Below are 13,314 nucleotides of genomic sequence, written 5' to 3'. Positions count from 1 at the left end.
CTGCTCCGTTCCCCCACCCCCCCCCCCCTCCCACTGTGACATGGCTTCGTCGTGGAGACCAGCGAGCGTTAAGATGGTGGCCGGAGACGGCGGGTGAGAGGTCAGCGGCGAGCCCAGGCTGTGAAAGACAAAGGTAACTCAGGAGATGCAGATATGTCACATCGATTATAACTCGGTCACGGTGGAGTTGCTGCCTGATAGCGCCGGAGACCCGAGTTTGATCCCGACTATGGGTGCTGTCTTTACGGAGTTTGTACGCTCTCCCCATGATCTTTGTGGGTTTCTCCGAAATCTTCGATTTTCCTCCCACACTCCAAAGCCGTACAGGTTTGTAGGTTAATTAGCTTGGTACATGTAAAACAAAATGTCCCTAGTGGGTGTAGGATGGCGTTAATGTGCGGGGGTCGCTGGTCGGCGCGGACCCGGTGGGCCGAAGGGCCTGTTTCTAAACTCGCGTATTACATTGTGAATTACAGTGCATTTTGGACAAGTAATTTGTGTAGGAAGGAACTGTACGTGATGCTGGTTACACACCGAAGATAGACACAAAATGCTGGAGTAATTCAGTGGGACAGGCAGCATCTCTGGATAGAGATGAGTCTCGCCTGTTTCGCTGAGTTACTCCAGCATTTTGTGTCTATTTGGAAGAGCAATTGGGATGCAATGCAGAACGGTATCCATACAGTTTGTTATGGAGCGATACAGTGCGGAAACAGGGCCTTCTGCCCAACTTGCCCACACCATCCAACATGTCCCAGCTACACTAGTCCCACCGGTCTGCGGTGTCCATATCCCTCCAAACCTGTTCTACCCATATACCTGTCTAATTGTTTCTTAAACGCTGGGATAGTCTCTGCCTCTACTACCTCCTCTGGCAGCTTGTTCCATACACCCATCTCCCATCTGAGCTGGAGTAACTCAGCGGTACAGGCAGCATCTCTAGAGAGAAGGAATGGGTGAAATTTTGCTTGATTTATTTGTGGATCATTTATTTATTTATTTATTTATCTGTTTGTTTATTTATTTTATTTATTCCGAACAAGTAAAAACATTAAAGACATTAATAGTAACAAAATCGAAATTATCAAACAATTGGACATTACAATCAATATTTATAAGCAATGAAAAGAACAAAAAGCAAATTTCCAATGTCCAACTCTGTGTCTGTACAAGCTCGAAAAGGAGTGAGAAGAAGAATAACTTATTAAATCTCACCACTTTTCCCCAACACTTCTACCATATTTAAAAATCAAATTTGTTATGGAGCAATTAATTAATAATAATACCCCAGGCAATTTCCCATAATACCTACAGACATATATATACATACAACTATTATACACATACAAACTTCATATATTAAGTAACCAAACATAAGTAAACAATTGTAAAGCAATAGACAAACATTAACCCCCACTTGTCAACCATTATTTATTATTTATTCAATTTATTGAATCCTTTACGATATTAAAGGATCTAGCTGCAAGTTGTGGTTGACCAAGTGTGGCATATATATGTGCGGCAAAGCTCTTGTTGTTCCAGTCAATCTCATCCCTCCCACTTAGTCGCTGTTGTCTTTCCTTCTTCAGTGGCCACACACGTGAAGTTTCAATGCACACCAAATCGTTCCAAGAACAGCAGTTATCTTTCATCTTACCTTTGAGCGTTTAGTGTTTAGCCACTGACTACATCTGCTGGGAGAATCTTGGCTTGGTGAATGTACTTTACTAACTTTACTAACCTCAAGAAACGAAGTCCGCGGGTCAAACTGAGCAATCGTATCTTGAGTAGATTCTGATTCTAGGCAGCAATGTTCATAATGAATCGAGCTACTCTGGATATTTAAGAAGGAACTGCAGATGCTGGAAAAATTTAAGGTTGATAAAAATGCTGGAGAAACTCAGCGGGTGAGGCAGCATCTATGGAGCGAAGGAAACGGTGACGTTTCGGGTCGAGACCCTTCTTCAGACTGATGTGGGGGTGGTGGGGGCAGGAAGAAGAAAGGAAGAGGCAAAGACAGTGGGCTGTGGGAGAGCTGGGAAGGGGAGGGGAAAGAGGGAGAAAGCAGGGACTACCTGAAATTGGAGAAGTTAATGTTCATACCGCTGGGGTGTAAACTACGCAAGTGAAATATGAGGTGATGCTCGTCCAATTTACTGTGGGCCTCACTCTGGCCATGGAGGAGGCCCAGGACAGGAAGGTCGGATTCGGAATGGGAGGGGGAGTTGAAGTGCTGAGCCACCGGGAGATCAGGTTGGTTATTGCGAACTGAGCGAAGGTGTTGGGCGAAGATATTTAGTCTGGTCTGGATATTTAGTTTAGTTTATTATTGTATCGTGTACCAAGATACAGTGAAAACCATTTTGTATGTGTACTGTCCGGGCAGAGAAAAGACTACATGTACACAACCAGCTGTACACAGTGCACAGTCAAATGATACAACATTTAGTGCCAAGATATAACAATGAAGTACGATAAAGTCCATTTCAATGAAGCTTAAATGTTTCCAAAGAGGCAGATGGGAGGATAGACACAAAATGCTGGAGTAACTCAGCGGGACAGGCAGCGTCTCTGGAGAGATTGAATTGGTGACCTTACGGGTCGAGACCCATCTTCAGACTGATATAGATGGGAAGTCAGGACCGCACTCTAGCTGATGAGAGGACCATTCAGTTGCCTGATGGGAAGAAACTGTTCCTGAATCTGGAGGTATGTGTTTGCAAACGTCTGTATCTGCCACCTGATGGGAGAGGGGAGAAGATGGAATGACCGAGGTGAGACTGGTCCTTGATCACGCTGTTGGCCTTACCCAGTGAGCATGTAGCGTAGATGGAGTCCATGGAAGGGAGGCTGGTCTGTGTGGAAGTCTGGGTTACTTCCGCAACTCTCTGAGGTTTGGTGCATGTTTTGGATGGAGCTGACTCCCAAAGCTGGCGGTGGTGCATCTGTAGAAGTTGGTGAGAGTTGTTGGGGGACATGCTGAACTTCCTAAGCCTTTTAAGGAAGTGGAGGCGTTGGTTTTTAATGTCCACAAATGCCATTATTTTTGATCAAGCTAGTTTTTGAAATGCACTATTCATTCTCCTTACTACAAGTTAAGGTTTCAAGATCAGTTTATTGGTACATGTACCAATTAAGGTACAGTGAAATTTGAATTACCATAAAGCCATAATATTTTAAAAAGCAACAAGTTACACAACCAGGTGGCGCCAGCAATGGCTGCCCCGCCAACAGTCTGTCTGTCCCTTTCTTCTTCGTTGGTTTTTGTTTTAGTATGGTGTTAAATGTCTGTTTTTAGTGTTTTTTTAGCTTGTTTTATGTGGGGGTGGGGGAAACTTTTTTGAGTCTCTTACCTCAAAGGAGATGTGATTTTTTTTCCCCGTGTCGTATCTCCGACCGCACTGCGGCCTAACATCGAGGAGTTGGCGGCCTTTGCCGGAGACCGACTTCGAGAGCTCAACGGCGGGACTTTAACATCCCGGAGCCCGCGATCCCTTTGCCAGGGATCGACCTCTGAGCTTCACCGCAGGTGCCTGCGGACTTTAACATCATGGAGCTCGCGGTCTCTGGTCAGAGACCGACTTCGGGAACTCCAAGCCGCAGGAACTTCGACTGCCCCGACACAGGAGGTTTGACTGCCCCGACGCATGGTTTGACTGCCCCAATGCATGGTTCAACTGTCCCGACCGCGGGAGAAACATGAGGGAAGAAGATTAGACTTTATTGCCTTCCTTCACAGTGAGGAATGTGGGGAATCCACTGTGGTGGATGTTTATGTTAACTTTCATGTAGATGTGTGTCTTGCTGTTTTTTTTAGTATGGCTGTATGGTAATTCGCATATCACTGTACTGTAGTGCGTGGGTCTCAAAATGAGGCAAGTAGTCCGAAGTTTGAGAAGCACTTTACTTTAATTCCTCCCGGTTCAGGGGAAGACGAAACCAGGAAAAGATGGCACCCAAACCCTGCCTTTTATACCCTCCGGCTAAGGACCGCCTCCGGACTGCACCACTCCTGTGCCGAGGGGTTCGGCAGTATAATGGGACGACCCTTAGGAGCCGCCACAGGACCCCCCCCCCCAGAACCAGAGGCACAAAAGCCGCCACAGTACCTTAATTGGTACACGTGACAATAAAAGACATTTGAAACCTTTGAACTACATAAAAGTTAAATAAACATCCATCACAGCGTATTCCTCACGTTCCTCACTGTGATGGAAGGCAATAAAGTCCAACTTCTTTCCTCTTTATTCTCCCGCGATCGGAGCAGGCGAACCAGTTTTTTCAGGTCTGAATTTCTTTGCTGTTTTTCAGACTTACAGCGCCCTCCATAATGTTTGGGACAAAGACCCGTCATTTATTTATGTGCCTCTGTACTCCACAATTTGAGATTTGTAATAGAAAAAAAAAATCACATGTGGTTAAAGTACACATTGATAGATTTTAATAAATTATTATTATTATTATTATTATTAAATCGTTCAAAACATTTGTGACCCAGTGGTGCTGGTTTCCGACGGGCATTTCAATAAAGGCCATTTTTATACATTTTTATTTCACCATATAGAAATTACAGCTGTGTTTAAACATAGTCCCCCCATTTCAGGGCACCATAATGTTTGGGACACATGGCTTCACAGGCGTTTGTAATTGCTCAGGTGTGTTTAAATGCCTCCTTAATGCAGGTATAAGAGAGCTCTCAGCACCTAGTCTTTCCTCCAGTCTTTCCATCACCTTTGGAAACTTTTATTGCTGTTTATCAACATGAGGGCCAAAGTTGTGCCAATGAAAGTCAAAGATACCATTATGAGACTGAGAAACAAGAATAAATCTGTTAGAGACATCAGCCAAACCATAGGCTTACCAAAATCAACTGTTTGGAACATCATTGAGAAGAAAGAGAGCACTGGTGAGCTTGTGAATTGCAAGGGGACTGGCAGGCCAAGGAAGACCTCCGCAGCTGATGACAGAAGAATTATTTCTATAATAAAGAAAAATCACCAAACACTTGTCCAACAGATCGAAACCACTCTTCAGGAGTCAGGTGTGGACTTCATGAACAGAAATACAGAGGCTACACTGCAAGATGCAAACCACTGGTTAGCTGCAAAAATAGGATGACCTGGAAAAATGTCTTGTGGATAGATGAGACGAAGATTAACTTATATCAGAGTGATGGCAAGAGCAAAGTATGGAGGAGAGAAGGAACTGCCCAAGATCCAAAGCATAACATCTGTGAAACACGCTGGTGGTGGAGGTGATATGGCCTGGACATGTATGGCTGCTGAAGGCACTGGCTCACTTATCTTCATTGATGATACAACTGCTGATGGCAGTAGCATAATGAATTCTGAAGTGTATGGACACATCCTATCTACTCAAGTTCAAACAAATGCCTCAAAACTCATTGGCTAGTGGTTCAATGATCACAAACATACTGCTAAAGCTACAAAATGATAAATTCTTGAGTGGCCAAGTCAATCACCTGATCTGAACCCAATTGAGCATGTTTTTTTATATGCTGAAGAGAAAACTGAAGGGGACTAGTCCCCAAAACAAGCATAAGCTAAAGGTGGCTGCAATACAGGCCTGGCAGAGCATCACCAGAGAAGACACCCAGCAACTGGTGATGTCCATGAATCACAGACTTCAAGCAGTCATTGCATGCAAAGGATATGCAATAAAATACTAAACATGACTACTTTCATTTACATGACATTACTGTGTCCCAAACATTATGGTGCCCTGAAATGGGGGGGGTCTATGTATAAACCAGTGTATGGTGGCCGATTGGGAAAGGGGGAGATGCAGCGAGACCTGGGTGTCATGGTACACCAGTCATTGAAGGTAGGCATGCAGGTGCAGCAGGCAGTAAAGAAAGCGAATGGTATGTTAGCTTTCATTGCAAAAGGATTTGAGTATAGGAGCAGGGAGGTTCTACTGCAGGTTACATAAAAAAAAATTAAAAAAAGCTGGAGAAACTCAGCGGGTGCAGCAGCATCTATGGAGCGAAGGAAATAGGCAACTCTACTGCAGTTGTACAGGGTCTTGGTGAGACCACACCTGGAGTATTGCGTACAGTTTTGGTCTCCAAATCCGAGGAAGGACATTATTGCCATAGAGGGAGTGCAGAGACGGTTCACCAGACTGATTCTTGGGATGTCAGGACTGTCTTATGAAGAAAGACTGGATAGATTTGGTTTATACGCTCTAGAATTTAGGAGATTGAGAGGGGATCTTATAGAAACTTACAAAATTCTTAAGGGGTTGGACAGGCTAGATGCAGGAAGATTGTTCCCGATGTTAGGGAAGTCCAGGACAAGGGGTCACAGCTTAAGGATAAGGGGGAAATCCTTTAAAACAGAGATGAGAAGAACTTTTTTCACACAGAGAGTGGTGAATCTCTGGAACTCTCTGCCACAGAGGGTAGTTGAGGCCAGTTCATTGGCTATATTTAAGAGGGAGTTAGATGTGGCCCTTGTGGCTAAGGGGATCAGGGGGTATGGAGAGAAGGCAGGTACGGGATACTGAGTTGGATGATCAGCCATGATCATATTGAATGGCGGTGCCAGGCTCGAAGGGCCGAATGGCCTACTCCTGCACCTAATTTCTATGTTTCTATGTTTCTAAACACAGCTGTAATTTCTACATGGTGAAACCAAAATGTATAAAAATGGCCTTTATTAAAATCTGACAATGTACACTTTAACCACGTGTGATTTTTTTCTGTTACAAATCTCAAATTGTGGAGTATAGAGGCAAATAAATAAATTATGGGTCTTTGTCCCAAACATTATGGAGGGCACTGCATATTCCTAAAGAAGTCGAAATTAGTTTTTGAATTAATACTTTATACCATGGCTTAAAATGAGATTTGGGGCTATTGTCAGTAAGCAATCTTTGAAACGATTTCTGCTGGAGGGTATCAGAACGAGGCAGACTTCGAGTGTGGACAATGAAAAAGTACAAAAATGTAAATCTATAACCCTCAGTTGTGGCGAAGTTCTTTAAAACCTTCAAGACTAGGATTGATTAAATACTGTAAAGGATTAGAGAATGAAGGCAGACAAAAATGCTGGAGAAACTCAGCGGGTGAGGCAGCATCTATGCAGCGAAGGAAATAGGCAACGTTTTGGGTCGAGACCCACCTTCAGACTCAACCTTCTGGGAAAGAGCAATGTCATGTAAATGAAAGTAGTCTGAAGAAAGGTTTCGACCCGAAACGTTACCAACTTCCTTCGCTGCATAGATGCTGCCTCACCCGCTGAGTTTCTCCAGCATTTTTGTCTACCTTCAATTTTCCAGCATCTGTAGTTCCTTCTTAAACATTTTGTCTGCTCCACTGCGATATCTCTTCAAGGTATGCCTACTTTGAAGTTCTCCTCCCTCCGAAGACAGTTCAACAACCTCCTCCCTCACTGCCCCCCCACCCCCTCTGTGATAGAGTCTGGAGAAGGGTCTCGACCCGAAACGTTGCCTATTTCCTTCTCTCCATAGATGCTGCCTCACCCGCTGTGTTACTCCAGCATTTTTGTCTACCTTTGATTTTCCAGCATCTGCAGTTCCTTCTTAAACATAGAAACAAGGCGGGTAGGTGGTTTTGAGATATACTGTCAATGCATTTAGGTGGAGCATAATCAGGTGGAGCATAAGCAGAAGAGGCCCTCACTCTATAATAGACAGAAATGCTGGAGTAACTGAACGGGTGAGGCAGCATTTATGCTGCCTCACCCGCTGAGTTACTCCAGCATTTTTGTCGACCATCGATTTTTCCAGCATCAGCAGTTCTTTCTTACACATTCACTCTATAATAGGTTTGATGATGCCAGGATGACTGAAAGTGGGAAGGAAACTGGTTTTGGTGATAGACGAGTCTTTAAGAAGACTTGTTTGGAATAGTGTGAACAGTTAAGTCATGAAAGGGTATTTTAGTTCAGACATGGAAATACAGCATAGAAACAGGCCCTTTGGCCGACTGAGTCCGCATCGACCAACCATCATCTGTATAATAGTTCCATGTTATCCTACTTTTGTCTGTGGAATTCTCTGCCTTAGAGGGCAGTGGAGGCTGGTTCTCTGGGTGCTTTCAAGAGAGAGCTAAGTCAAGTCAAGTCAAGTTTATTCATCACATACACATACGAGATGTGCAGTGAAATGAAAAGTGGCAATGCTCGCGGACTTTGTGCAAACAAAACAAACAAACAAACAAACTACAAACAGAATCACATATTTTACATATTAAGTATTGTGGGCGGAAGGAAAAAGGGAAAATTAAGGGACAGCAAATAAAAAAAAAGCAGTAGAGTGGTTCAGTAAAGTTAGTCCCTGGTGAGATAGGAGTTTACAGTCCTAATGGCCGCTTGGAAGAAACTCCTTCTCAACCTCTCCGTTCTCACAGCATGGCAACGGAGGCGTTTGCCTGACCATAGCAGCTGGAACAGTCCGTTGCAGGGGTGGAAGGGGTCTCCCATGATTTTATTTGCTCTGGAGTTGCACCTTCTGATGTATAGTTCCTGCAGGGGGGCGAGTGAAGTTCCCATAGTGCGTTCGGCTGAACGCACTACTCTCTGCAGAGCCTTCTTGTCCTGGGCAGAGCAATCCCCAAACCAGATGGTAATATTTCTGGACAAGATGCTTTCCACAGCCGCTGAGTAGAAGCACTGGAGGATCCTCGGAGACACTCTGAATTTCCTCAATTGCCTAAGGTGGTTAAGGCGCTGCCTTGCCTTACTCACGAGTGCTGCGGCGTGTGATGTCCATGTCATATCCTCAGAGATGTGGACTCCCAGGTATTTAAAACCGCTCACCCTATCCACAGTATCCCCATTTATCCTCAATGATAGGGCTCTTAAAAATAGCAGTCAGGGGATATGGGGAGAAGGCAGTAACGGGGTACTGATTGGGGATGATCAGCCATGATCACATTGAATGGCGGTGCTGGCTCGAAGGGCCGAATGGCCTCCTCCTGCACCTATTGTCTATTGCCTATTGTGCATGTCTCTCACCAGGGGCAATTTAGATGCCAATTACAATATGCTGAGAAATTACAAACCTGCACGTCTTTGAAATGTGGGAGGACACAGAGCACATGGAGGAAACCTACGCAGTCAAGGGGAGAAGGTACAAAAGTCGCACAGACAGCACTCATTGTCAGGATCGAGCCTGGGTCTCTGGCGCTGTGAGGCAGCAACTCTACGCTGCACAAACACAGTGTTTTTGTATTCGAAATTAAGAAGCAGGTATTCTAAAATCATACAATTCTTCCAAAACATTTTGCAGTGAATCATCGAACATGTCCTCGGCTTCCAAAATGTTTCAGAATGGGGCCTCGCACAAGCTGAAAGGACAGCGTCTCATATTTTGCTTGTGCTTTGGCTACTCCACAATGGCATCAACATTGCAACATATCCAACCTTATGTAACCCCCCACCTCTCACCTTCTCCTCACCTGCACACAACTTAATTTCCATTCCTCCTGCCCCATCACCCCATTCCTTTCAATAGACAATAGGTGCAAGAGTAGGCCATTCGGCCCTTCGAGCCAGCACCACAATCAATGTGATCATGGCTGATCATCCAAAATCAGTTCGCTGTTCTTACCTTCTCCCCATATGCCCCGACTCTGCTGTCTGTAAGAACTCTATCAAACTCTCTTGAAAGCATCAAGAGAATTGTCATCCATCACCTTCTGAGGCAAAGGATTCAACAGACTCACAACTCTCTGGGTGAAAAAGTTATTCCTCTACTTTATAAATGGCCTTCCCCATTATTCTCAAACTGTGGCCCCTGGTTCTGGACTCCCCCAACATCAGTAACATGTTTCCTGACTCTAGCTCCCTTCATCTACCTCCCCGTCTGCTCATCTTCCTACCCAGGTCTTCATTTGTTCTTCTCTCTCCCTCCTCACAACACACACATTCCCTTGTACCCACTATCCCTCCCTATGGTTCAGTTGAACAAAAGCTTTTCACTGTACACATGGACACATGAAAATAAACTCAACTCAACTCAACTGAAAAGACTGATGGACTGACGGAGATGAGGAAACACTTTTTTTCTCACAGAGACCTGTGTTAGTCTGAGGCCGGTTCTCTGGATACTTTCACTAGAGAGCTAGATAGGGCTTAAAGAAAGTGAAGTCAGGTGATGTGGGGAGAAGGCAGGAACGGGATACTGATTGGGGATGATCAGCCATGATCACATTGAATGATGGTGCTGGCTCGAAGGGCCGAATGGCCTACTCCTGCACCTATTGTCTATTGCCTATTGTCTACATTTCATTCCCCACTTTCCTTCCTTTTCAGATTTCACCATTTTAATTATTTTATTTTCCCCACCCTCCTCACCTGGATCCACCTGTCACTTGCTATCTACCTCTTGCCCCAACCTATCTCCCCCCCCCCCCCCCCCCCACAGTTGTCTCGCCTCTCCTCAATCATACATAGAAACATAGAAACATAGAAATTAGGAGTAGGAGTAGGCCATTCGGCCTTTCGAGCCTGCACCGCCATTCAATATGATCATGGCTGATCATCCAGCTCAGTATCCCGTACCTGCCTTCTCTCCATACCCCCTGATCTCCTTAGCCACAAGGGCCACATCTAACTCCCTCTTAAATATAGCCAATGAACTGGCCTCAACTACCCTCTGTGGCAGAGAGTTCCAGAGATTCACCACTCTCTGTGTGAAAAAAACAGAAGAAGGGTCCCAACCCGAAACGTTGCTTGTCCCATTCCCTCCACCGATACTGTCCGGCTGAGGTCTTTCAGCGTTTTGGTTCTTGCCAGAGAATGTTGCAAGTTAACGTCTGACATCCACTGCCTGTAGTAGCTTTCAGAATGGAATCTAGATATTAGCTTAGAGTGGATAAACAAAAAAGACTTTAGTGGAAAGGAGCGAGAACTTGCAAATAGTTCATGAATTCTGACAAACGGTCGCGACCCAAAATGTCACCTATTCCTTTCCTTCAGAGATGCTGCCTGACCGGCTGAATTACTCCAGCTCTTTGTGTCTATCTTTGGTATAAACCAGCATCTGCAGTTCTTTGTTTCTACAACTTATAACTAATGAATGGCTTTCAAAGAATCTGCACAGACTTCCCTGGGTACAAGTCTGTGAAATGCGAGTCTATGTGCAAGGGGCTGCCCAGGAGAGTTGCCGCCTCACAACCGCAGTGACCCAGGTTCAATCCTTACCTCGGATACCTACCTTGTGTGGAGTTCGCCCATTCTGATTGTGACCCCTGAATCCTCCCTCACATCTGGATGTGTTAGTTTAATTGGCCCTGGTGCCCCAGATATCCTTATGTAGAATCTCGGGCGACTGAAGAAGGGTCTCGAGTCCCGACCCGAAACGTCGCCCATTCCTTCTCTCCAGAGATGCTGCCCGTCCCGCTGAGTTAAGAGCGTGTCCCACTTTCACGACTTAATTCAAAACCTCTGCCGAGTTTAAAGGACCTAAAAAAAAAAAATCAAGATTGTGGTAATCTACGAACTCCTACGACCTTCCACGACTATGTTCACGAACTCCTATGAGTATGTCTACGAATTCCCACGACTATTTCGATGCCCTCCTTACGAGTAAAAAGTTGCTTTTTACTTTTTTTTTACTTGTGGGCTTGAAAAAACGTCCCGACTGTCCCCTACTGTACAATTTCATTCAAAGAGTTCTCCCGAGTTTGCCCTGATTCGAACTCGGAGATTTACGGTAATGGCCACTCGTCGGTACTCAGGGCTCTCGTGGACATTTTTCAACATGTTGAAAAATCTTCACGAGTCTTCCCGAGCTTACCTGCCGTTAGCGAGTCTTCCCGAGTACCTGCCGTTAGCGTTGCGAGCCGCTAAGAGATGTCCCCGAGCTCCGACGTACCCGCTACGTACATTCTCCGTGCTTACCACGAGTTTGATTTTTTTTTAAACTCTGGAGAGCTCTTGAATGAACTTGCATAGTGGGACAGGGCTATTAACTGATGCCACGAGTACCTACGACTGGCATAACGGGCGCTACGATATATCTACAAACTCCTACAGACTCGTTACGAACATTCTGCGAGTTTGAATCAAGGGGAAAACTCGGGAGAATTCGTGAATAACTCGTGAAAGTGGGACAGGCCCTTTACTCCAGCGTTTAGTGTCTATCTTCAGTTATAGAGGAAATGATAAAGGAGTGGGGATGCTTGGCTCTGTGAGCTGGCATAGACTCGATGAGCCGAATTCCTTCCTAGGGTAATTGGACAAGTCCATTTAATCATTTTTGAAGATTAAAACGCGGCGGTGTTATTTCAACTGCGCTATCAGGCGGTCCAATTTCTCCCTCTTGGTCCCAGAGAACTCTCCAGCCTTCTCCTGGCATCTATAGAAGTGGAAGGTGGGCATGCAGGTGATGCCCACAGCCCTGGCCAAATCCTCCGACTCATCCACGTCCACCTCGGCGAAGATGACGTCGCGGTTCTGGTCGGATTTCATCTTGAAGTAGGGTTTGATGCTAGCGCAGTTGTTGCACCATTTGGCCCCGAAGAAGACCACCACCAGGGACTCCTCTTCCTCCTCCAGCAGCGTGGCGAGCTGCCGCCTGGTCCTGATGGGTCTCAACACCATCCTGCCGCGATGGTAACACTTTGTGCAATGTCCACGTCCCCGGGCTGCCCCCTGGTGCAACCTCTAGCCGATAGTGACGTCCAGGGCCGTCATTGCAAACCAAGTCCAACTCTTGTACATCACCACCTCTGGTATCAACAGAACGAATTACACACGTTGAACCTCACCCGAACATAGACACACACCAAAGAACCTATAGACACTGCTAAAAGCTGGAGTAACCCAGTCAGCGAGACAGGCAGCATCTCTGGAGAGAAGGAATTGGTGCTCAAGAAGGAACTGCAGATGCTGGAAAATCGAAGGTACACAAAAAAGCTGGAGAAGCTCAGCGGGTGCAGCAGCATCTATGGAGCGAAGGAAATGGGCAACGTTTCGGGCTGAGTGGACCCATTGGTGGATCCATTCCTTCTCTGCCTGTCCCGCTGAGTTACTCCAGCTTTTAGCAATATCTACCTTCGGTTTAACCCAGCCTCTGCGGTTCCTTCCTCCACCTACACCCACACCAACCTCTCCTCGGAGCGGGCCACCCACTCTCGGGAGGGGAAGGGAGCGGTTCAGAGCCTGAAAGATCCAGCAAGGAGCGAAAAACATCCTGTCCGAAGATCTTAGAGCGGAGTAAGATATTTGATCCTGTCTATCTGGTCTCTCAAACGTCTGAAACGTCCTCGGCAGCCGAGGGACTTTGTTGGTGGAGAGAATGGGAGGACCCAAATAAAAACAA

The 13,314-nt window shown here is 45.7% G+C and overlaps 1 protein-coding gene across 1 annotated transcript; it reads right to left on the bottom strand.

Moving 5' to 3' along the window:
* Positions 1–12,011: 12,011 nt before the first annotated feature.
* LOC129714151 (thioredoxin-like) lies at positions 12,012–12,608 on the bottom strand. The gene has a single exon (XM_055663647.1). The coding sequence runs from the start codon at positions 12,591–12,593 to the stop codon at positions 12,273–12,275; it is 321 nt and encodes a 106-aa protein (XP_055519622.1). The 5' UTR covers positions 12,594–12,608; the 3' UTR covers positions 12,012–12,272.
* Positions 12,609–13,314: the final 706 nt, after the last annotated feature.

This window comes from Leucoraja erinacea, chromosome 38, assembly GCF_028641065.1.
Source record: "Leucoraja erinacea ecotype New England chromosome 38, Leri_hhj_1, whole genome shotgun sequence".
NCBI lineage: Eukaryota > Metazoa > Chordata > Chondrichthyes > Rajiformes > Rajidae > Leucoraja > Leucoraja erinaceus.
Note: the sequence above shows the minus strand (reverse complement) of the source record. Positions and strands in the feature narration are given on the sequence as shown.